Source organism: Amblyomma maculatum, chromosome 1 (genome assembly GCF_055883805.1).
Source record: "Amblyomma maculatum isolate TAMU_Amacu chromosome 1, ASM5588380v1, whole genome shotgun sequence".
NCBI classification, from domain to species: Eukaryota; Metazoa; Arthropoda; class Arachnida; order Ixodida; family Ixodidae; genus Amblyomma; species Amblyomma maculatum.
The window spans coordinates 31,077,977-31,100,048 of record NC_139344.1 but is presented as its reverse complement, the minus strand read 5'-3'; the positions used below and the strand labels follow the sequence as shown (position 1 = coordinate 31,100,048).

General features: G+C 45.8%; 1 protein-coding gene across 2 annotated transcripts in view; it reads right to left on the bottom strand.

Annotated features, from left to right (window-relative positions):
• Nucleotides 1–22,072, bottom strand: part of LOC146202041 (tyrosine kinase receptor Cad96Ca-like) — a 108,674-nt gene that overhangs the window by 11,194 nt on the left and 75,408 nt on the right. The window contains exons 2-6 of one of the 2 annotated variants that reach the window (XM_084587910.1): nucleotides 14,483–14,944; nucleotides 11,378–11,538; nucleotides 9,364–9,504; nucleotides 5,788–5,962; nucleotides 1,620–1,730 (exon numbers count right to left, since the gene is read on the bottom strand). In XM_084587910.1, the coding sequence (XP_084444036.1) occupies nucleotides 1,620–1,730; nucleotides 5,788–5,962; nucleotides 9,364–9,504; nucleotides 11,378–11,538; nucleotides 14,483–14,944 (1,050 nt within the window). The remainder of the gene's footprint in view (nucleotides 1–1,619; nucleotides 1,731–5,787; nucleotides 5,963–9,363; nucleotides 9,505–11,377; nucleotides 11,539–14,482; nucleotides 14,945–22,072) is intronic. The other variant, XM_084587912.1, reaches the window with a different exon arrangement.

The following is a 22,072-nucleotide window of genomic DNA, read 5'->3' as shown; positions in this document are numbered from 1 at the left end:
TACGAGCCGCAAAGCGCGAGTTTGCCTAAGTAGCACCAGATTTGGTAAGTAGCAATAAGCGCAGTTTTCTGTTTTCCCTTTCATGAATTTCAACGAGTGACTCTTCAACATCGGTCCTAGAAAGCGGTTAAAAGTACCTAGTATTTCCACAAGGTCATGCAGTGTTCTGTGTCAGGTTATCTGAATTTTCTAAACGGAGGTCAATCAGAACGCGACGAACACTCCAAATACCTCACCAAAAACTACTCTGACCAAACAGAATAAGGATGGTATATGGTAGGTGAAGTTTGACGCTCATAAGTGACATCGGCTATATATATAGGATCTAAAATAAGCTGAATAAGATCAATCACAATAAGATGCGAATATGAATAAAAAAAATATTGTATTCCCTTAAATATCTAGCTCAGCAGACTGGGCGTCGTTTTCTCTAGAATCTTGAGGAAAAAGTCTGCAGTTGCGCTTCTGCAAGCCAACGCATCAAAATAAGAGCATTCTTGTGGACCTTCATGCATGCGATATCTGTAGAGCGATACCTACAGATTCTTGAAACGTCTGTTTCTTCAGGCAGAATAAAGCAAGGATAAAGTAGGTGACATACTCGGCGAGATTACAAAGCCCAAAGAGATCATATTTTTTTAATTCAAAGTAACTGGATGAGTTAAGTTTCCAGCAATCTTCCACGTTCTCTATCTTGAAGATGCTTGGAGAAATAAAAAAAGCACATGCACGCTACAATGGGTCATCACTTGAAAACTATGCTTTAAAAGTGTAGATGATTAATAATTCTCCTTCTTGCTTTCTCTTACGCTTTCTCGGTTTCATTTAATTTGTTCAGTCGCTGAAGTCGCCCATCGTAGCTGCACTGTTGCTACCAACAACAGGAGAAAAGAAGGAAGCAGATAAAGCGCTCTACCAGTAGTTGCATGTGGGAATAGACCGAAACAGGGCAGATCTACTATGAAAGTATTATAAAAAAATATTCCTTAACAAAAGCGATGGGTACATTCTCAGATATTCGCACGTGCTCGCTCGCCTCACTCACTCACTCACTCACTCACTCACTCACTCACTCACTCACTCACTCACTCACTCACTCACTCACTCACTCACTCACTCACTCACTCACTCACTCACTCACTCACTCACTCACTCACTCACTCACTCACTCACTCACTCACTCACTCACTCACTCACTCACTCACTCACTCACTCACTCACTCACTCACTCACTCACTCACTCACTCACTCACTCACTCACTCACTCACTCACTCACTCACTCACTCACTCACTCACTCACTCACTCACTCACTCACTCATATGAACAGGAGTTTGTGCCTACGGTCCACTCAGGACCTTTTGGTCATACCGATTACTTCCTGTACATCGGGGAGTAGAAAATGAAACAGGATCGAGCGATAACGCATCACCACGAATACTTACGGCCGAATAATGAAGTCATAGAACTTGGTGGTTTCACCCAGACAAAGACGAAAAACTCGACTGACGCAGTTACGATATTTTAGTCGCTCGTAATTCTACCGAAATGGAGCGCATGCAAAAAGGGCGCGGTCGCCGTTACCCTGCAGCGTCTTCAATGTACAGAGTGCGTACTTACCGTCTAGCGTGCAACATCCGAGAAAGCGGACGACGTGCGGGTGCTTGCCCAGCATGCGCATCAGTCCCATCTCGCGCACCAGGTCCCGCTTCTCCTCATTGCTCGCGTACTCTGCGAGAAGGCTACCGTCAGCAGTGCGGCAATGAATGCACGGGCGCGCGCATCACACACCATAAGTCGTATAAATCGTTTTAACACTAGCGTGAAGAACCATGTGGCGTACCGCGGAGTGTGTGGCATCACTAAGAAGTCGCGTATGTTCAACCTTGAAAAGAGACAAGCTGTAGTTCTTTCGCACGCTGTGGAAACGGGAGTTAAACATTTGCGCCGAACTAGCTATGTTTATGAAGACGACTTTTCCAAAAGAAGCACAAATAGGTTGCTTGAAACGATTGCTGAGCAGGAGCCTCGTTCAAGTGAACGCGCTAGCCACAGGGAATGTTCGTCATGCGGCCTAGGGGATAAGCCTTCTCGATAATGTGCCGTCTGATAATGGGATCGAAGAAGGCCTAGGTCCCTTTAACGCAGCAAATACTTCTCAGTGGAAGAAGGCGGAATGTTTGACGCTTTTATATATATCAAGGAAAGAAGCCAACAGTCGGCGAGGCCAAGGAAAGCATTGGGGATTATGTTTTATGTCTTTTTTTAATTTTTACTTGTATAATCACAGAAAGGAGTAATGTAATCTGCTTAGGGGAAAGATAATTAAACACAAAGTAGAAGAAAAAACAACGTGCCGATGGAGGGGACCGAACCCACGACCTCCAAATATCGCGTCCGGTGCTCTTGTAGCTCAGTTGGAAGAGCACCGGACGCGATATTCGGAGGTCGTGGGCTCGGTCCCCACCATCGGCACGTTGTTTTTTCTTCTACTTTGTGTTTAAATATCTTTCCCCTAAGCAGATTACATTACTCCTTTCTGTGATTATCCAAGTAAAAATTAAAAATAAAAGACATAAAACATAATCCCCAATGCTTTCCTTGGCCTCGCCGACTGTTGGCTTCTTTCCTTTATGTATTATAACGAGCACCCTCATTTCCCCTATATATATATATATATATATATATATATATATATATATATATATATAGCAGTCTTGAAGCCATAGGTAGCGTAAGAGGGTTCTAGCACAGCTTTCGCCCTCGCTCTTGATCACGTTCTACGTGACGCTGGCGATAACAAAGGACGTTCCACGTCCGCCGCTGTGACTGAGGGTGGCGCTGGTGAACACACTCAAGGTTCATATACAGACAACATAAATACCCAAGAAAGTAGCAGGGGGGACAGCGGCCGATGTAGCTCAGTTGGAAGAGCACCGAACGCGATATTCGGAGGTCGTGGGTTCGGATCCCAACATCGGCACGTTGTTTTTTCTTCTACTTTGTGTTTAAATATCTTTCCCCTAAGCAGATTACATTACTCCTTTCTGTGATTATCCAAGTAAAAATTAAAAATAAAAGACATAAAACATAATCCCCAATGCTTTCCTTGGCCTCGCCGACTGTTGGCTTCTTTCCTTTATGTATTATAACGAGCACCCTCATTTCCCCTATATATATATATATATATATATATATATAGCAGTCTTGAAGCCATAGGTAGCGTAAGAGGGTTCTAGCACAGCTTTCGCCCTCGCTCTTGATCACGTTCTACGTGACGCTGGCGATAACAAAGGACGTTCCACGTCCGCCGCTGTGACTGAGGGTGGCGCTGGTGAACACACTCAAGGTTCATATACAGACAACATAAATACCCAAGAAAGTAGCAGGGGGGACAGCGGCCGATGTAGCTCAGTTGGAAGAGCACCGAACGCGATATTCGGAGGTCGTGGGTTCGGATCCCACCATCGGCACGTTGTTTTTTATTCTACTTTGTGTCTAATTATCTTTCCCCTATATATATATATATAAATTCCATGTTCTTAGGGAGTAGTGCATACGTTCGAATCAGGACATTTTATGGCAGCATCGCTTGTGTGAATTCAGTTTCATTTCGTAGACGTTCAATGTTGTTACTGTGGCTTTTAAGTGACGCGATGCTCCCCTTGAACGCAGTGCTGATTTATTCGCAATTAAAGGACTTGCTTACAGTCTACACCTAAAGCTGTCACCCTTCTTGCCTCCCACTCTTCACTGTTATCCTCTGCTTCGTTTTCTTTCTTCCCACGTTTGACGTGCAGGCGAAAAAAACAAGAGAAGCGCCGCTATTTTTTTTTTTTTTCCAACTCCGCACGCCGCCTATTTGCTGTATCGAAGCGGGATTTTGCTAAGAGTACCGCTGCCGTTATTGAGGCCGCATTTATAAGGCGCCAGGAAGGACGACTGTGCATTTCGCTTCACGCTTTTCGTACTTACAGCTGTGAATTGGCGGCTGTTAGTTAAAATGCCTTACCAAGTATTTGTTTTTTCGTCAGAAACGTTACAGATAAAATCTTAGCGAATATGTAGCACTTTTCGATCAGCTTATTCGTTGTTGTTGCGCTGTGTAAGTGGTTTTATTATTAAAGAATAAAATAAAAATAATAATAAAGGAAGGAAAAGATTTTTGCCTGCCCCGGTATCTCCTATCGAAATGAACTGAAGCACCTGAACTGGGGCGGTGGAAATAAAGGGACAACAAGGAGCTAAAGTTAAAGCTCAGCTACTTTGGTCATCTGATGAGAAGAGAGGAGTCGCTGGAGAAAGATTTGATGTTGGGAAAGGTTGAGGGTCGCCGGAGAAGGGGTAGGCAGCGAACGCGATGGTTAGATGGCATTCTCGAGGCATTGCAGATGAAGCTATGTGATGTTAAGAAGATAGTGAGAGACCGGAAAGCGTGGCGTGACATGGTCCATAGGGTCATGAAGAGTCGGACACGACTGAACGCCTGAACTGAAGGAGACAGGCAGGAGAAATCAAAGAGCTGAGCGACAGGGAGAAAGGACAGTTTAGGTTAAAAGGTAGAGGAGTATAATACAATATTGTACATACGCTGGTCTGACGCATGGAAACAAGTATCATCATTCGCTTAGGAGGACTCAATTCAGCCCGCGCGATGCGTGTGAATGTGAGGCGCCATCAGAGAATGGAAAGTTTTGTACAAAAGAGGGCACGTGCACACATCTAAAAACTAGCTCTGTATATGTCGGTATCTTTTAAATTCTCTCTCCTAACTGGAGCTCCATTGTCGCCGTTCAGTTTTAGAATAACTATTGATTGCTGCCATGTTGTGACACAGTGACCTATTATGACTAAATAAGGCAATAAGGCGGCTGAGAGCGAAGAAAGATCTATCTGTACCTTCAAAATTGTTTAGCGAGCTTCCCCGCATGGTCAGACTGTAACTTGTGAAGTAGTCGGTTGGCATGGGGAAGCTCGCATTTTTAAAAGAACACTTGGGGACCAATCTAAGGGAAACTAAACGAGAATGGAGTGACCTATGACACTAGGAAATTCTGTAGCGCCAGTGTACACAGACAGAGAAAGGAAGACGCAGGATGAACATTTCAGCCAGTTGCTTTTCAATAATATCTGCAAGTTCTGAATCGACGCCTTCTTCCTGAAGCCCATAATTAAAAGGCAAATTAATTAATACTTCCTAATTAATTAAAAATTTTGAGAACGAAAAATATGCTGTAGACTATAGGTCACGCGACTTAGACGGTTTAACTGAACCAGAAAACCCAGTTTAATTTAAAGCCTCGGTTACCTTAGCTAGGACGCCCGTTACATAATCGGTACCGCAGAAACTGTGATGCAGTGTTTAAAGCTAACAGCGGCTAGTTAATTGGTAGTCCTAATTAAAGTAGCCTCCTTCCGCAGACCTAACCTTCGTGCAAAACGAGCACTTCGAGCGAACGAGTTTCAAGAGTAAGCGCTTTTGAGCATCGCTGCATTTCAGGCATTGTAGTCAGCCTCTGTTCCCCGTTACTACACGGAGGGGCCAACACATCCTTACACTTAAACGGCGCACAAAGTACCGACCCCGTTTCTAACGGCGCGTTATTTTTGGGCTGCTTTCTATACTTAGCCTGTCCTTGCGAAAAAAAGAAAAAAAAAAGGACGCAAATTATTCGTGAGCACTTAGCTATTGAGCTGTCCTTTAATGCTAACTTTCATGCGGGCAAATTAAGCTTGGAGTGCAGATCTATGGCTCGGAGAACAGCACGGAAGCAGCAGCGGATACCACCTTTGAGCGTCTTGACGGCAACCGGCGTAGCCCTCTTGGAGCCGTTCAAGCCGTACGCCGTGCCTTTCCAGACGCGGCCGAAGTTGCCCTCACCCAGCACTCGCTCCAGCCGCACGTCGTCGCGGGGAAACTCGTCCGGGCTCGCGGGAGCGCTGGCCCGGGGCGGCGCCGAACTCTGCGCCATAGATGAGGAGAGGCCTGCCGTCACTCACAAGAAAGGCAGCATGCAAACACGTAGCAACACCCTTGAAAAGTGAAGACCTGCCGCGTGCTTTTATGAAACTCCTGACACGGACAACGGGACTGGCCGCTTCCAGAAGCGGATCGGAATCACCGCAGTGACTTAATGTCCTGCGCTGACGTAGCGAAGTGCGTACTGCCGACGGACTATAGAGACAGCCATTGTATGAGGTACAGTATCGCAAGTCACCGCTATTCTTGCTTGGGGAGACATGGAGAAACGCGACCACCTGATCATTTATGCTCATGAAGACACGTGGCCTTCATTCGTGTTCATCACTGGTCTTCATCACCATGGGTCGCTTCAACCATTGCTCTTCAAGGTGAAAACGAATCGCAGCCTTCTGATGGTGACAGCAAAAGCGATTGCTCGGTAAATTGAATATGCAGTTCAATAGAATTCAATCTGACCTCACTTCTACTTCGGTGGTCTCCAGGGCTGCTCATTAAGCAGAATTATAAAGGCCAACGAGGCCTCTACATTCTTGTGCTGTGATTTGAATGTGTTCTTTCAAAATATTGCACATATAGTTTGGAATTGCGAGTTGAATAACATGCTCTCAGACAACATAAACATAGATGAATGCACGAAAAATGTTAATAAAGCATTGCAACAAGATATACTAAAGAAATATTGCGCCAGAAAGTAGCAGGTATACAGCAGAGTCCGATTATATCGAATACGTACATTTTGAATGATCAATTCTCTCCAACACACGAACTATCCGCTTGAAACTCCTGTGTGAAAGCGTAGGAGTCGTGTAACATATCGAGCTACGATTTCGCCGGTAGTCCCAATCGCGCGGAGCGGCTGCGCGGCCTTGGGCACCTGCTGGCTGCACTGGCGTTGCGAAGAAGTGAAAGCGATGTGCGCCTGAAGGTATACCCTTCGATCTGTTATGCTCGTTTTCCACTCCACATCTCTGCTGTGCGGTGAAGGGAGACCCAAAATAAGGGCTGGCGGCGGTTCTCCCAATACGTGCTTCGCTTGCTTTCCAGCCGTTGCGGAAACCAGCTCTACCTGAATTTCAGTAAGCAGTTATTCTGTTCATGGTGCGCTTCGGTAGCCACTGCCATCTTTTGATGGGCAGTGGCTAGTTTCAAACAACTGTCCGCAGCGGCTTCAATGCGAACTGCGTTATAAGGCTTGCCAAAGTCTGGCGGTTGGTTCACTGCCGGATAGCTGGAGGTCGGCACGTCGCTGCAAACAGCGTAAAACTGGCCTGTATACGATGTATTATTGCTTGCAGGTTACAGATAAGCTTATCTGTCTACATTTTTATACATGGAATATTCGATATATCGAACTATTTCGCGATCATCTTCGACTTCCATACATTTAGAATCGTGGTATTCATGGTAAACGAGCGCGATAAGACAAACACAGCAGAGAAGACAACACGACACAAGCACTCACTCGCAACTGAATGGTATTCGGAAAAACAGCATTAAGAACGCAAGAGAGGGTGAAGATACGAAAAAAAAATGCAATGCCGCATCAACGATACTAATCAGGGCGCGAAAAACACATACTTATACAAACAGCCCGGCTTCTCACGTTAACACATCTAGATTCGACTGTAGAAGAACCGATGTCAAGACAAGGATGAGCAAAAAATATTCTTAGGAAAAATAAACGTACTCCGGGTGCGAAAATGGCAGTTAGGGCTAATATGATATTTATGTTAAAGTAAACGATTCCTACCAATTTCACGAAGAGAAAATATGCACGATAGAAGAGCACTTTTTTTTTTTTTTTAAAGCGTTCAAGTCCTGTCGCGGACGAAAAATAAAACAGAAGACGCCAGAATTAAAAAAAAAAAAATAAAGGCGCGCTGCCTACTTTTGTATTCATGCGCACTTTGATTCATCAGCTTAAAGGTATATTTCGAAGGCGCTCACGCTCTATGGGGCAAGTATGGCCGAAAATGGGAGCTTGCATAACCTTTTCTGGACAGCTTCAGTCGGCGTACTTCTGTTGCGACCTTCTTTCTACCATTTTGTGCAACCATACTCTTTAGTACATCATTTCCAATGGGATATTTTGTCGCTTAAACGGAGTACACTGAACTGAGAAGGGGCTAGAGTTAGGCACTACCTTTACCAAAAGTATCCAGGCATCTAATTCCCACTTGTTCACCCCTTATGGCTCCCTGAAAATCAAAGGGCATTTAAAGACAAGTGTACAAAGGTTCTCCTTACTTTACAGGTATTTACAGCTTTTGTGGATGCAATAACTGTTCCGCTATACAACTGAGGGGCAAACCATGCAGCCTGTTTACTTTTTGGCAAAGATTGCATAACTATATCTTCAAGCAGGAGTGCGCAAGTTTTAGCGCGAAGGGTCAAACACGACCACAAATCTTGCGCAGTACCTGAACCTCTGCAGCGATAAAAAAAAAAAAAAAAAAATGTGGTCAATGATTTCTCGTGGGAAGCGCGTACGGAACCTCAGAGCTATCGCCGCATTTTTTTTTTGTCTTTCTTAATCGTATATATCGCTGCAGCCCCGCGTGCTTATACTGCCACTCTCTCGCGCTGTGCATTGACGCTGTCGTCTACATCAACTTACTTTCAATGCATCCAGAACGCACCGCTTTCGCACTGCCATTTTAAGGTGCGTTAAAGCTAGATGAGAGACTAGTTAATGTACTAAGCCCATCGCCGAGATTCTGGTGGCCCTGCCCCAAAATTAGGTCGGAAAGTACTTAAATGTCTATCGACAATCGACATTCGGACGCTTTCGCACGGTATTATACGTTGGTTAGCGGAATCGTACCGTTTGCTTTTTTTTTCCGCCACGTTTGGTGCCGCCTGTTCTAATAGGTGTCCTGAAGAGAGTTTAGTGGGCGACTGCAGCGGAACATTCAAAGTGATCTCAACCGCCATGCGTCTCCAGATCGTACAAATGATGCGTCGATGCAGCAGCACTTAAATCAGGGTGGATGCTTAGGCATGTTAGTAATGGTGACATGAGTGTAGCCAGCGCCTCCTAGCGCGAAAAAAAAAAAAAAAGAAACAGGACGAACGAACAACGACACACATAAGCGCCTGTGATCTGAGTCTCCGTTCTTCGTCCGTCGTTTTTTTTTTTAATTTTTTCTTTCCTCTACACTTATGTCGTGTCACAGTAAGAAAAACAATTTTATTTTTCTGCCTGGAAAATGTTTTTTTTTTTTCTTTTCGTTACACTCTTATGTCGTGCTGCAGTAAGAGAAACATTTTTTTAAACTCTGCCTGGAAAACATGAAAATAACAACCTGCGCGCTTTAAACTATCAGCCACGCATCGGTGCTGACAATGTGTGCCCCATGTGCACATGTGTAACGTACTGACCATGGGCATGAGTTCGCTGATGGTCTTCGCGTACATCTTGTTGTAGGCATCCTGTATGTAGCTGTACTTCGTTGGTGGATCCTGCGCCGGCGTCTGCTTGTCTTCGTCGTCTGCTGCAGGCACCTCCGCGCTTTCTTTGTTCTGCACGGAATGCATCCAGACCAAGTGGGTGCACACAGCGCTGTGCAATCAATATGTCGTCGCCATGCTGAGCCGTAGTGAAATTTATGACATGTTAAGCACTCCCATAACTTAAAAAAAAGGGTATTATGAAATCATAAAAAAAAATTGGGCCTCAGTTGAAAACAATTACTTTTGAGTACCAAAAAGGCGACAACTTGCTGATACGATCAATGTGCGCATAAGCCGAAACATTTCCGAAAGAACAGCGTTAGCAGCGGTTCACGCACAAGAGTGCGTTCATATCGCTATTGCAAAGTAGCACTGTACACGCATACATAACGAGCTTGAACAAGTTCTATTGTGACAATATAGAGGTTGAAATGAATATCAGAACCTGCTTACCTGTGCCTATAAACAAAGCACGTGAAAATTTCCCGAATCGTTCTTTTTTTTTTCCACATAAGGGCCGAAAATAGTGGTGGCCTTATAGCAATGTTGACCAGACGTCAAATAGAGCCGTAGTACAGCCCTGGCAAACGCTGAAGGTTTGTATTTAACCGACGTCGCTGCATAATTACTAAAAAAAAAAATAAATAAATAAAGCGGCTTGTATGCTGTCAACTATTTCGTGTATTGGCATGTGTATACAGAGACCAAGTTGGCGGTATATGGTAGCAGACTGTTACTTAACATGACTATCCAAACCTGCGATAAGGTGAAGTCGCTGTCCTGGCGGCTGACATTAACGCATGACGAGAGCCTTAATAAGAAAAGCACAAAAGGAGAGTGTTCAGCTCATGTAAAGAAAACTGAGTTATAGCTCGACAGCCTGGGGAAGAAACAGTAGTGAACGACGAAGCAGCGAGCTCTGTGAAGTATGTGGGAAAAGTGGACTCGAACTATACTCGGGAGAAACTGGCAAGAGCATTACTGCGGGTTTTATTCCGCTCGGCAACCCTATGCGTTCAAGAGTAATTTAGTAACACCGCTGATTAATAAAATGCTATTTAAGGTATTCTGTTGGTATTGCATATACAGCATTGAAATACGAAGAAGAAGCTTGGCTGAATTGTGAAGACAGCGAGGGAGCGACGGAAAGAAAAATGATGGACGCAAATCAATAAGGCACCAAAACAAGCTGAAATGAAGTAAACAAAAAGGCGTTTCTGATATTCTGTTTGTAATGCAACTGAAAAAGCGGTCTTGGGCAAGACTTGTCACTCTCGTGAATGACATACTGGAGTGACGAAGTAGGTATACTAAAGGAAATGGCATGTAGTTGTGGATGGCAGAAAGTCACTCGAAGATATGAGACCGCGAAATTTTTACGGGGTTGTACATCGTTCAGTAGTTTGGCGCAGGGCGGTGGGGACAGGGATAGACTAAATGATTTTGCCCTGAGATGAGCTTGATTCAAGGGATGGTGATTATTACAAGGAACATGTCTTCGCGAGCGTGACTCTCTGTGCTGCCACCAATCATGAAGTCAAAGAGAATGTTACCAATAGTAAAATTACATATAACAACATTACAGGCTCACAAGGGCTGGGAGCGCCAAAAAATTAGGTGGGTGAATGAGGCTAAGAAGTTCGCAGTTGTCAAGTGCAGCTAGCCCAGGACCAGTTATTTGGATGAAAATGGGTCAGGCCTTCGCCCTGCAGTAGGCATAGTCCGGCTGCTGATGACGAAGGGCCTTTCATTTGTACACGTGAATTTTTTTTAGATTTGGACAGCAATTTTTTTTTGCATTTGGTAAACATTCTTTTGACGTTAAGTATTGACGAAAACAAAATATAGAAGTTGAATAAAACGGTCAAAATTCACCCCTGTCTCATTCTCATGAGCGTACAGACACTTAAGAGGACGCTATAACTAAAATGTTCCCCTTTACCTTAAGTGGCAAGCCAGGACTGACCTCCTTGTTCTTGGCGATCATCTTGCGGACGCACCAGATAACCGCGCCAGCAGCGGGCACCACGCCCACGATGGCCACGATGTAGACGTTCGTGCCACCACTGGTTGGGTTCTCGAAGTCATACTCGGGGCGTCGGCCTGCGCAGGGCGTCGACTTTCGATGAGGAAGTTTCTTGCCGCAGAATCGGCAAAAACTGGGGCCATACTTTGCTACTATTTTTTTCAACTCCGTTATTTTGCCTTTTCACAATTGGCCTACACAATCTGCGGTACTAGTGCCCACAAACGATTGGGCTTACTGGTTATGTGTTCGGACATCAAAGGATGAAAATGAGGACGGAAGAATTGGGGGTATGGTCGCTGCAAACCCCAGTTGTGAACATCGATACACAAGAACGAACGTAACGTACTCGCAGAACTTCCCAAACTAATTTGGAGCGGCTCCGAGCCGTGTGGTGAAGGTCCCTGTCGGGTGGTACCGAGATATTTAGGAAGTGAAAAGCCGTGTTTCGTGCAGTATGAATAACTAGGAGATCGATTAAATCTTCGCTACGACGGCCGCTCCGATCGTCCGCGAAATCGACCAGAAAATACAGTAAACCTCCTCACGAATGCTATGTAGTCTCTTGATTTCCGCAATACGTACGGAGCTCAAGACGCGAATACCAGACTAATAAATTTTGGTCATTTTCTAGGAAAAAGGCTTTGGACTTAGTATTATTTTTTTTTTTGCACACCTCCACAATAAAATCTACCCGTAGGTCTCCCTTCGGCAGGCTTCATTTTTTTTTTTTTGCTATTTTCAGCAAGCGTGCCCCATTGGCTCTTTGTATGGCAGTCTTATTCCTTATTAACTTTGAGCACAGTACACACTTTACAAGCAAACGTTTCCTACACTTTGAAGCTTAGGTAATTTCTACCAATATGTTAATTAAAGTATCTTACATACGAAGGCTATTCATGAAGTTCGTATTATTGACATGAAACAAGGCAGATACAAATATGTGGCTTCAGTGGGAGTCGCATTGCTATATACACATTCTCTGCACAAGACCACGCACTTCTGCCACTGATGTACGAGCTGGCGCAGGCCATCCATCTAGACCTCTTTGTCATTTGTGTTCTGGAAAAGTATTCACTCGACGAACAACTTCTTCGTCCTCCTCGATGTGCTCCTGCGTAGTGCGTTCTTCGTGGCAAGGAAGAGGAAGAAGTTATTTTTTTATTTTATTTATTTTTCCGATGTAGTTATACATCTCAAAATCTAATATCTCTGCACCCCAATCCTTGGCCGATCCCCCTGTGTGGGTATGTGCCATCACATTAGAGGAGAACAACAACAACGAAGGATGACGCAATATTTTCTAGCCTAAGACGGGCGCGTGTGCCACCGTCACCTGTGATGAGTGAGCCATTGCACTGTCACGGAGCAGGTAAAAGACTTTCGCAAGAGCGCAACAACCTTCGTTATGGGCATGTCGCTGTGAAAATTGGCGGGCACTGAGCCTCCACTCACAGTAACGTGTTCATTCAACAGTAGTATCTATCCGTCAGCGAGTGGTAGAGCCTTCGCTCTCGTCGCAAGTTTTCGTACATCAGTCAGAGACGGTTAGCAACACCGTTATTGGTCGTTCAAGCTCGTTTAAGCGCTCTAAAGCGACCTTATGCGTCAATAAACGACATCCTTATAGGCTTGAACATAATCGCTGTACACCGCCATTAGCTGGGCACGAATCTTCTTTGAATTGCAACCCTTCGAACACAGAAAGCGGGTCACTGGGCGTGCTTCCAATTTCCAAAATGATGTTCCCATTTTTGGCTCGGTGCTTCAGAAGAATTCTGTGGTGCTATATAAAGCACATTTTTTTTATATTTCTCCAAAAGCAGGTACAGTCTTTGTCAAAAGCATACAGCCCAAGGGGTTCGCTTCTAAGCCCTGTAACGAGGCTCCTGGAAGCAATACTGGAATGTATGGGTAAACTAGAAAAGAGCGAAGATGAAATTTGTCATCTACGAGGTTTCGAGTGCTGCAGATGCTCAACGAGCTAGGTTACGGTGCTTAGAAGCAAAACCCTTGGGCTGTATATTTTTGACAAAGGCTGTACCTGTATACGCTCATATTGATGCCTCTTGTGTGCGCCTTTTTTAAAGTTGTGCTAGTTTAAATACGAACTTTATGAACGCCCTCGTATTCCCCAGCTGCTTCGCAGTTGTTTTCGGGAACGCAACTCATTGGTTCTCAACAGCCGTTTTAACTAATCCGTGTGAGCGCAAGAAAAAAAAAAAGACAAACTTGTCACGCATCGGATGCGGGCAACGTTTCCATCAACGTGTGAATAATGTTATTTTACAGTTACGTTATTTTATGACGAGATATTTATCTGGAATGTTTGTAGGCGCCCGCGAATTCTTCTATATTACCTGCACTTGAGATCGCCGATTTCCGCACTTTACCTCGAAAGCTGTTCGTCAGCTTTAAATCAAGCGCGGTTCAGGATGGCGATAATTTTGTACTCTGATGGCCGCCGAGCCCGCTTTTGCTATCGCCGCCACCGCCGAGTTCAGCTTTGTTTGGTTTGGTTTGTGGGGTTTAACGTCTTAAAGTGACTCAGGCTATGAGAGACGCGGTAGTGGAGGGCTCTGGAAATTTCGACTACCTCAGGTTCTTTAACGTGCACAGCACACGGGCGCCTTGCTTTTCACCTCCATCGAAAAGCGACCGCTGCAGCCGGGATATTCGATTCCGCATCCGTGAGCACAGTATATAGTCGAGCGCCTTAACCACTGCACCAACACGGCGGGGAGGGTTCAGCTTTGTGTGGGCACAAGTAAGCCCAATATAGTTCATTCCAGTTTCACGTTATTCGCATCGTCTTTTGTCTACGACGCTGTCACCACGACGTGATAGTATTACGGGTTTGACAGCCGGCTATTGCAAATGTATACATAAGAATATCTTTCACGACCCTCTCGGTTCCTTATACGTGCTTTATCCTCCCTGACCGTTTTTCCTGTATTACACGTCGAAATGCGTTTTTTTTTTTAGTGACGGAAATGTCTGTAGAAGTAATATGGGACTCACTTTTGTCGGGTTCGGGCCCACGCGCGACCAAGGTGCCAGAATTGTCTTTCGTGAACCCTGGCTGCTGTCGATCCTTTCCCTCGACGACGCTGTCATCTGGGCGGATCGTCACCGACTCCATCGCTCGGAGGGCTTCCATGCGGGACTCTTCTGAGGAGGTGGGACCCAGTGCTGCTGGACTCGAGTCATCGTCAAGGATGGTGACGTCCTCTGAGTCGACGTATGGTCGCCGTGAGGGCTCTGCTATGTCGACCGCCGAGGCCGTCAGTGTTTCGTTCTTGGCTTTGTCATCGACTGTGTTTTTCGCCAATTCGATCTCAGTGCTGTTGTCCGGCAGTCGCTCGACCTTGACTCTGGCGTTGGCGTCTTCTCTTGGCACGGAGTTGGCTCCCTCGGAGCTTTGCGGCGCCTGTAGCGCTTGGAAGGTGCCGAGAGGTGGAGGCACTGATGTGGCAGCGACAGCTGGAAAGAAGTACAACTCAGTTAATACCAGTAACACGAGATTCAGGCAGCTTACAGAATTACACGGATAACAGTCAGCTGGCGGTGCAGCGAGCAGGTAGCATCGCTACGGCACATTGGTCACGTGCTCCCGGGCGGATGAGCGGATAGGTGAGCTTTCAAACAATTATGGGAACAGGCCCGCAAGCGCACCACTTTCAAAACAAACAAATGTCAACTTTTTTCCTTTCGCTTCAAGTTACTGGACAGCCATGGTCCCCATGTGACACGAATGTTCACTTTTATTGCGAAAGTATAATACTACGACAGCAAAAGCGAGACCTCGGGTGGCCGCAGCTATACGCCGTGAAGAGGCGTAGCTACGGTCTCCTCATAAAAACATCAGGCTGCCATGACATTTGAATTCCCGCTACCCCTATGCCACGGGCAGGAGCTGCCAACTCGGGTAGCTCCTTTCATATGGGAGGGTGATATCGGAATCAGCCTGCCAGAACCGTTTGCATTCTCATTATCCCTATACTACCCGCAGGCACGTCAATACGGTTTGGTACAAGCGTGACTTTATATGTGGGCTGGTAGCTTACGCTCCCGCGTCATACCCTTAAAGAATGAGCTTAAGTGTTCCAAACGATGTAGCACCTTACACTGATAATGCGTGATTGGGGAATAATGTAGCAGGCAAAGTAAGCTTCCGCCGTTGCTTTCGCAATTCAACTAGGGTTAACCAGAGCTAAATACCAACTTATTTTTTTCGACAGAATGACAGCTTTAGGTAAGGCACTGCGACACTCCGTGCGCGCTCTTGTTGGTACTCAAGTATTATATAGCAGCAGTAATACAAGACATTTCGCAGAATATTGTCAGCAATTCCTTAAAATACCCTTTTTAAGTTAGGAGAGCGCTTTTTTTAGCATATCACGTAATATTACATACAGAAATATTATTGTTCGGTTCTTCACTTACTGGAAAGCCGCCGTAAGTTAAACCTATACCAGTTTTTAGATTTTAGAAAATAGCATCCTCGTGGCCGCTGCAGTGAAAACACTTTTGGGGCTGTATTTGGGCGAAAGCGAAACTAAGCGGCTGAGGCAGCGCTAGCCACGCCTACCATCGATGTTCGTCGCGCAGCCGTACGCCTACGCCGTGGTCCCTTTTCTCAGTGTCCGAATGGGAGCGGCAAGCGGGCGCTAGTGGTAACAAGAGCGCTACTAAGCTTTCTGAGAGTAGTCAACTACTCTCGCCAAGCTTGGTACCAGACAAGATGCATCCTACTCAAGTCCTCCATCCAAGCAGTTTCTTCGCATGTGATAACCGAAATTGAAAACCGGCGCAGTTTCTGACATGCCACCCATCGAATAATTTTGATAAGCGATACCACTGCAGATGCAAACGGACGCCGTAGTCGAGATGAACTGTTAAATGTGAGCAATGATATCCTAGTAAGCATCGCTGTCTTCATCCGAATGATCATTACTCCCTTGTTGAGATGACAAACAGTAAGGGTAGCTAAACTGCTTACATTTTGGCAATGACGATACTCATATAGGTAGGGACAAAAGAAAACGGATCACGCTATGGTGTACTAGGCTCTCATTGCCTGTTATCTAACACAAATTTATGGGTTATTATAATACGCGCGTGCCCCTATTGGTCTCTCCGCTTCGTTTAATTTCGCCCGCACCTGCACTATGTGAAACTTTGCTCAAATATTCAAGCTACACACAGACTGTTTCCTAGACAGAGTGGCTTAGACACGCCCAATGAAAATGCACGGTCGTGTTCCTTGAGTGCTAATATGACGTCATAAGTAAGTGGAGTTGAATTGGACGATAAAGGTAGTAAGCGGAAGAACTTTAATGCTAGCAAAGCTTTAAAAAATGCTTTGCAATAGTCAAGCGCCTCGGAGTGTACCGGATAACTCTAAAACAAACCCTCGAACAGTCCATTAAGTAATATAATCATTCTGGCTTCGATTTTTTTTTTTAGGCGTCTAGCACAACTGGCATATTAGCAGTGCGCACTCGTTTTGAGTCGATGTGAGTGTGTGACCTGTCTTTTACTGCCATTCAATGCTTCAAAAGAGCTTTTGAAACGTTGTTTCGCGATAGTCAGGCTCTACATGCGTAAATGTGACAAGCTTTGTTTTTACTCCTCAAGCTTTAGTTCAGAACTCCTACTGCATGCTGTGAATTGCATGTGAAGGAATATAACCGTTTTTGTACTTATTTCCACGGATGACCTAAAAGTGTGAAATGTGAACTGAACGCATTTCCAGAACACCTGCGCCTAATTTTGCAAAACTTAACCTCGCACATTTTAACATAGCACACGCACAGTCAATGAATCCTACGCGAGAACTGCTGTCTGGCCGGGCTCGTCTCTAGCGGCTTAGCCAAGGCGATTGTGAAATCAGCTGACTTCCCCGAGCGAGCGTGGCGAGAAAAGCCGACTGGCGCTTATACATACGTATGTGGCACCGCGAGCGGCATTGCCGGACGCGGGCAGAGGAGTCCATTAGCGCCAAGGAGCGTGTGTCGAGTAATGAAAGGGCGTACGCGCGCGTTCTCGGCGAGGCCGCGACGAGGCGTCCTTTCCGTGGATCGCGCGGCCCGTACTCCGTTATGTATGCGCGCATACCTCCGCACGGAGACAGCCTTCAGCTATACGTCGCCCTTCGTCACCTGCCTGCTCGTGCCGGCTTGTAAAGCAAGGCGCCAAGGCTGTGAGGACCCGGCAGGCTGTAGCGCCGCCGAGCTCGTTTACCCGGCCGAGCATCACAGATGTGTACGAAAGTGCCCACGCGCTTAATGCGCTTAACGGACCACATTTCGACGCAAACGAAGAGCAAAGGCACGCACCTGTAACTCAGATTCCGCTGGGCACTAAAGATGTGGTATTCAAAATGAACCTGGCACCTTGCAATAGATTGACATTTGTGGATCGCAACCCAGAGTGCTGTTTCGGCACTTAGAACGTAATTAAGCATCAGTGAAATGACTTCAAGCGTCTTCCAAGCTTAAAGTGTCTCTATGGCGGGCTACTGCATTCCCGAAGCTGTCAATGTTTCCTAGCTAGCGTACTTGGTACGGAAGACGTGCATGCGGAAACAAGGTGTGTGTGTGTGTGTGTGTGTGTGTGTGTGTGTGTGTGTGTGTGTGTGTGTGTGTGTGTGTGTGTGTGTGTGTGTGTGTGTGTGTGTGTGTGTGTGTGTGTGTGTGTGTGTGTGTGTGTGTGTGTGTGTGTGTGTGTGTGTGTGTGTGTGTGTGTGTGTGTGTGTGTGTGTGTGTGTGTGTGTGTGTGTGTGTGTGTAGCATGAACTGCATTTCAGGGAATAGCTACCGTTTTCTAGAACAGCCAATAGAAGATGGGATACGCGCTCCGGCCGGTATTGGCGCAGGTCGCGTGGATACTGAACGATGCCCCGCCTTCGCTAACTTGCGCTCTTCGAGCCGAGCGGCGTGTATGGACCCCCCCCCCCCCCCCCTTCGGGCTGATTTGGTGGCTTGAGGAGCCTTCACCATCAACCACTTTTCGTATACACCAGGTCAGCGTGCTCAGTTTCCTTCGCCACTATTATTAGTGCGTTATGTGCTGACGCGTCCAATCGATTCTTTTTTTGGTGATGTGCTCTACGACTCTTGCTCTTTTCTCGAGGTGACATGTCGTGACGCTTCTCCCCCTCTTCAGAGGCCTCAGCAAGCATCTGAGGCGCCAAAATGGTGAACGATCTTTGGAATAAGGATGTGCTTAATTAAAATCACAGTTATTTTAAACATCACCAACCAATTATCCCCTAAAAATTTCTACTTTAACATAAATGATGGCGAGGATGCCAATTTCAAAGACATTCCCTAAGCATAGCTACCAGTTAGGACGCGCAGCTTGAGTCTGCAGCTATAGGTCTTTTCAGCTTCAGGCCGATTCATCGAATTTGCTTACTGCGAAAGGCACAGTTTTGTTTTGAGTTATTCTATAAGTATATTAAAAAAAGTGCTTTAAATTCTCTCCGCATTCGATTTGCGACCTGAGGTGATCACGAACCCTGTGACATAATTTGTTTTTAACTGGACTACGTGCACAGCCTGTGATAAGCGTGCATGTTGGACTGCGACGCTCGTTTGCCCCAAAACGTATCTTAGCAATATGATACTGCGGTTTAAGGAAAAAGAAATTTCCACTGGACATGGTGTCAGTTGCTGCGTCGTCCCTCCTTGTCACTTTTTTAATTGTGTTAGTCGTGTATGGTTGCGTGTTCTGTCGAGCTGATAGCGCAGTCACTAGCTGGCTGCTTCGTACAGCCTTGGTAAAAGCTTCTTAAGCCAAGTGATTTTCGTCTCAGCCGTAAAATGAAGCCGTCACGGTGTCGTTAAAGACCAAAGGGTCTGTTGGTGGTTTGGTTGGTGGGGTTTACCGTCCCAAAGCGACTCGGGCTATGAGAGACGCAGTAGAGGAGGACTCCGGAAATTTAGACCACCTGGGGTTCTTTAACGTGCACTGACATCGCACAGCACACGGGCGCCTTGCTTTTCGCTTCCATCAAAAAGCGGCCGCCGAGGCCGGAATTCGATCCCGCGTCCTTGAGAACAGTAGTCGAGCGCCGTAACCACTGCGGCAACCCGGCGGCGTGGTCCTGAAATGTTAAGAGATAGTTTATCGCTGCCATAATAAACCATTTTCTAGCAGTTTGAAGTTTATTTGGTCTTCAAAAAGCTAGGAAAGGGTCATTTTCATGGCCTTTAATGGTGCCATGACGACTCCATTTTGCGGCTGAGACGAAAATCCTTTGGCTGCAAGATTTTTGACCAAGACTGTGCCCAAATGTTTCGCGTGCATATCCGGCTCCAGTATATAAATGCGGTCAATAATTTCGATTACAAGAAAAAGAAATAGTGCTCGAAAGCATCTGGAAACGACGGTGACCTGTTTGCATTACCACTGTTTCGAAACCTGCTCGTCGCCGCCAGTATTAAGTTTTTTATCGGTTTGATATCAGTCTGACGGATAAGTTCGGAAGATTTAGGTTAACAAAGTTCGCCTCGCTGTCAGGACGATGTTCGTTCTAGTCTGCTGAGAATGGGTGGCTCAAAGTATTTTATCGTTTACTAAAAGCCACTGGATGTGTTGCTGGGCCATATGTATAGCGATGATAACATACAGTAACTTCTGGGGGCCTTGGAAGGGTGAGCACTACAATTATTTCAGTGGTGCAAAATTAGCAACGCTCTACCGACCGTAAGCAGACTGCGTATTTTTAACAAAGGCTGCACGTAAAGTGTCGGGAAAGGACGTGCTCGCTCTCTTCGAAGCGCCGTCGCTTCTGACACGGCCGTACATCGAAGCAAAGTGCTGCGAGTACATGTACAGATAGACCTGGGGGTGATGCTACGATGCGCACGGGCTGTCACTTTGCTTCGATATGAAGTCGGTTCGGACGCACTGACACTCTGAATACAGGGCCACGCGCTTTCGTGTTCAGTGGACGGCCCTGTCCAAGATATATCGAATAAAGTGTCGTTTATGCATATGCTTGCCTTAGGGTACACGCACAAGATTTTTGAAAGAGTACGTTAACTGATGGTCGCTTAGGATAACAAACTGGATTCCAAGGGAAGGAAAGCGTAGCAGGGGGCGGCAGAAAGTTAGGTGGGCGGATGAGGTTAAGAAGCTCGCAGGGGTCAAGTGGATGCAGCTAGCACAGAACCGGGTTAAGTGGAGAAATATGGGAGAGGCCTTCGCCCTGCAGTGGGTATAGTCAGGCTGATGATGATGATGCCTTTAAATGTACCTGTTTTAGATAAGTGATTTATCGAGTGATAGGTCCATAATGAATTCCACATTAGCACTCAGTTGTTTGTCATTAGCGGTGGTGTAGCGGTACAACATCCGCCTCGCATGCAAGAGAACCATGGCTCGAATCCCGGTGCCGCGCAATTGTCCGCCGGATCCTTTCGCCACAAGAAACTCATTGGAAATAATTACGTTTCTTCAAATCAATCAGCAAGTTGGGCATTTCTTTTCTGTTGATGCCAAGGACCTTTTTTATTCCATTCCCCATAAAGAATTGTTCTTAGCCGTTCGTGAATGCATAGAAGAGAACGGGATCGTGCCCTTTCAGAATGCAGCCAGTGTTTCGCTTGAAAGTTTTATGTCATTGCTAGAATTTTTACCTAAACAGTTCGAAGGCGGGTTTTTCATTCAGAGAAAAGGGATATGTATTGGCTCCTGCGTTGCGCCTGTTCTGAGTAACATTTTTCTGTCAATGATTGATCGCAGGGTGGAAGAGCATTTAGATAAAGAAAAAGCCTTGAAGGTTTTCAGATTTGTAGATGATTTTTTGATTATATTAAGTAAGCAGGATAAGCGCTCCTACCTAAGCACAGTTAATGAAAGTGTTGAAATATTTTGTAAGCTTGGAGAAGGATTAGAATTTACGCAAGACCAGCCTGAAGGCGATAAGTTACAGTTTTTAGACCTTCAGCTATCTATAGCAGGTGATATATGTTATGCTGGATGTACCACCCACGTGCGCAGAAAGGATTTTTATCCTATGAATCAGCGCACTCAAAGACAGTGAAGCGAGTCATTGCAACATCCGCCCTAGAGGCAGCCATTGTAAAGTCATGTCCCCATACTATGCAAGCAAGTTTCCAGCAACAGGTAGCCAGGCTTGAGAATGCAGGCTTCCCCCAGTCAGTCATGACGGGAGTAGTGGATTCGCTTCTTCAAAAAGTAAAAGGAAAGAAAAACAGTCGAATCCTGAAACCGGAATAAATAGGCCAGTGGTTATTCCCTATAGCCATCGGGTAGCCCATAACTTGAAAAAAGTAGCCTCCAAGTTTAAGGTACCAGTAGTTTCCTCTGGCCCCTGTAAGCTGGCCGCGTGGTGTCCTCATATAAACTCAGAGAAAGAGAAAGACAGAACATGTGGAACAAAGCATGGGCATAGGTACGTAGAGTGCAATGAAGGGGTTATATATCAGGTTCCCCTCACTTGTGGTAAGACGTACGTTGGGCAAACGGGGCGCTGTTTGAATGAAAGGTTAAGGGAGCATGAACGGTCAATGAACACTGGAACGGGGTCTAATCTGCCGCTGCATTGTATGGACTGTGATCGCCAGTGCAAACCCA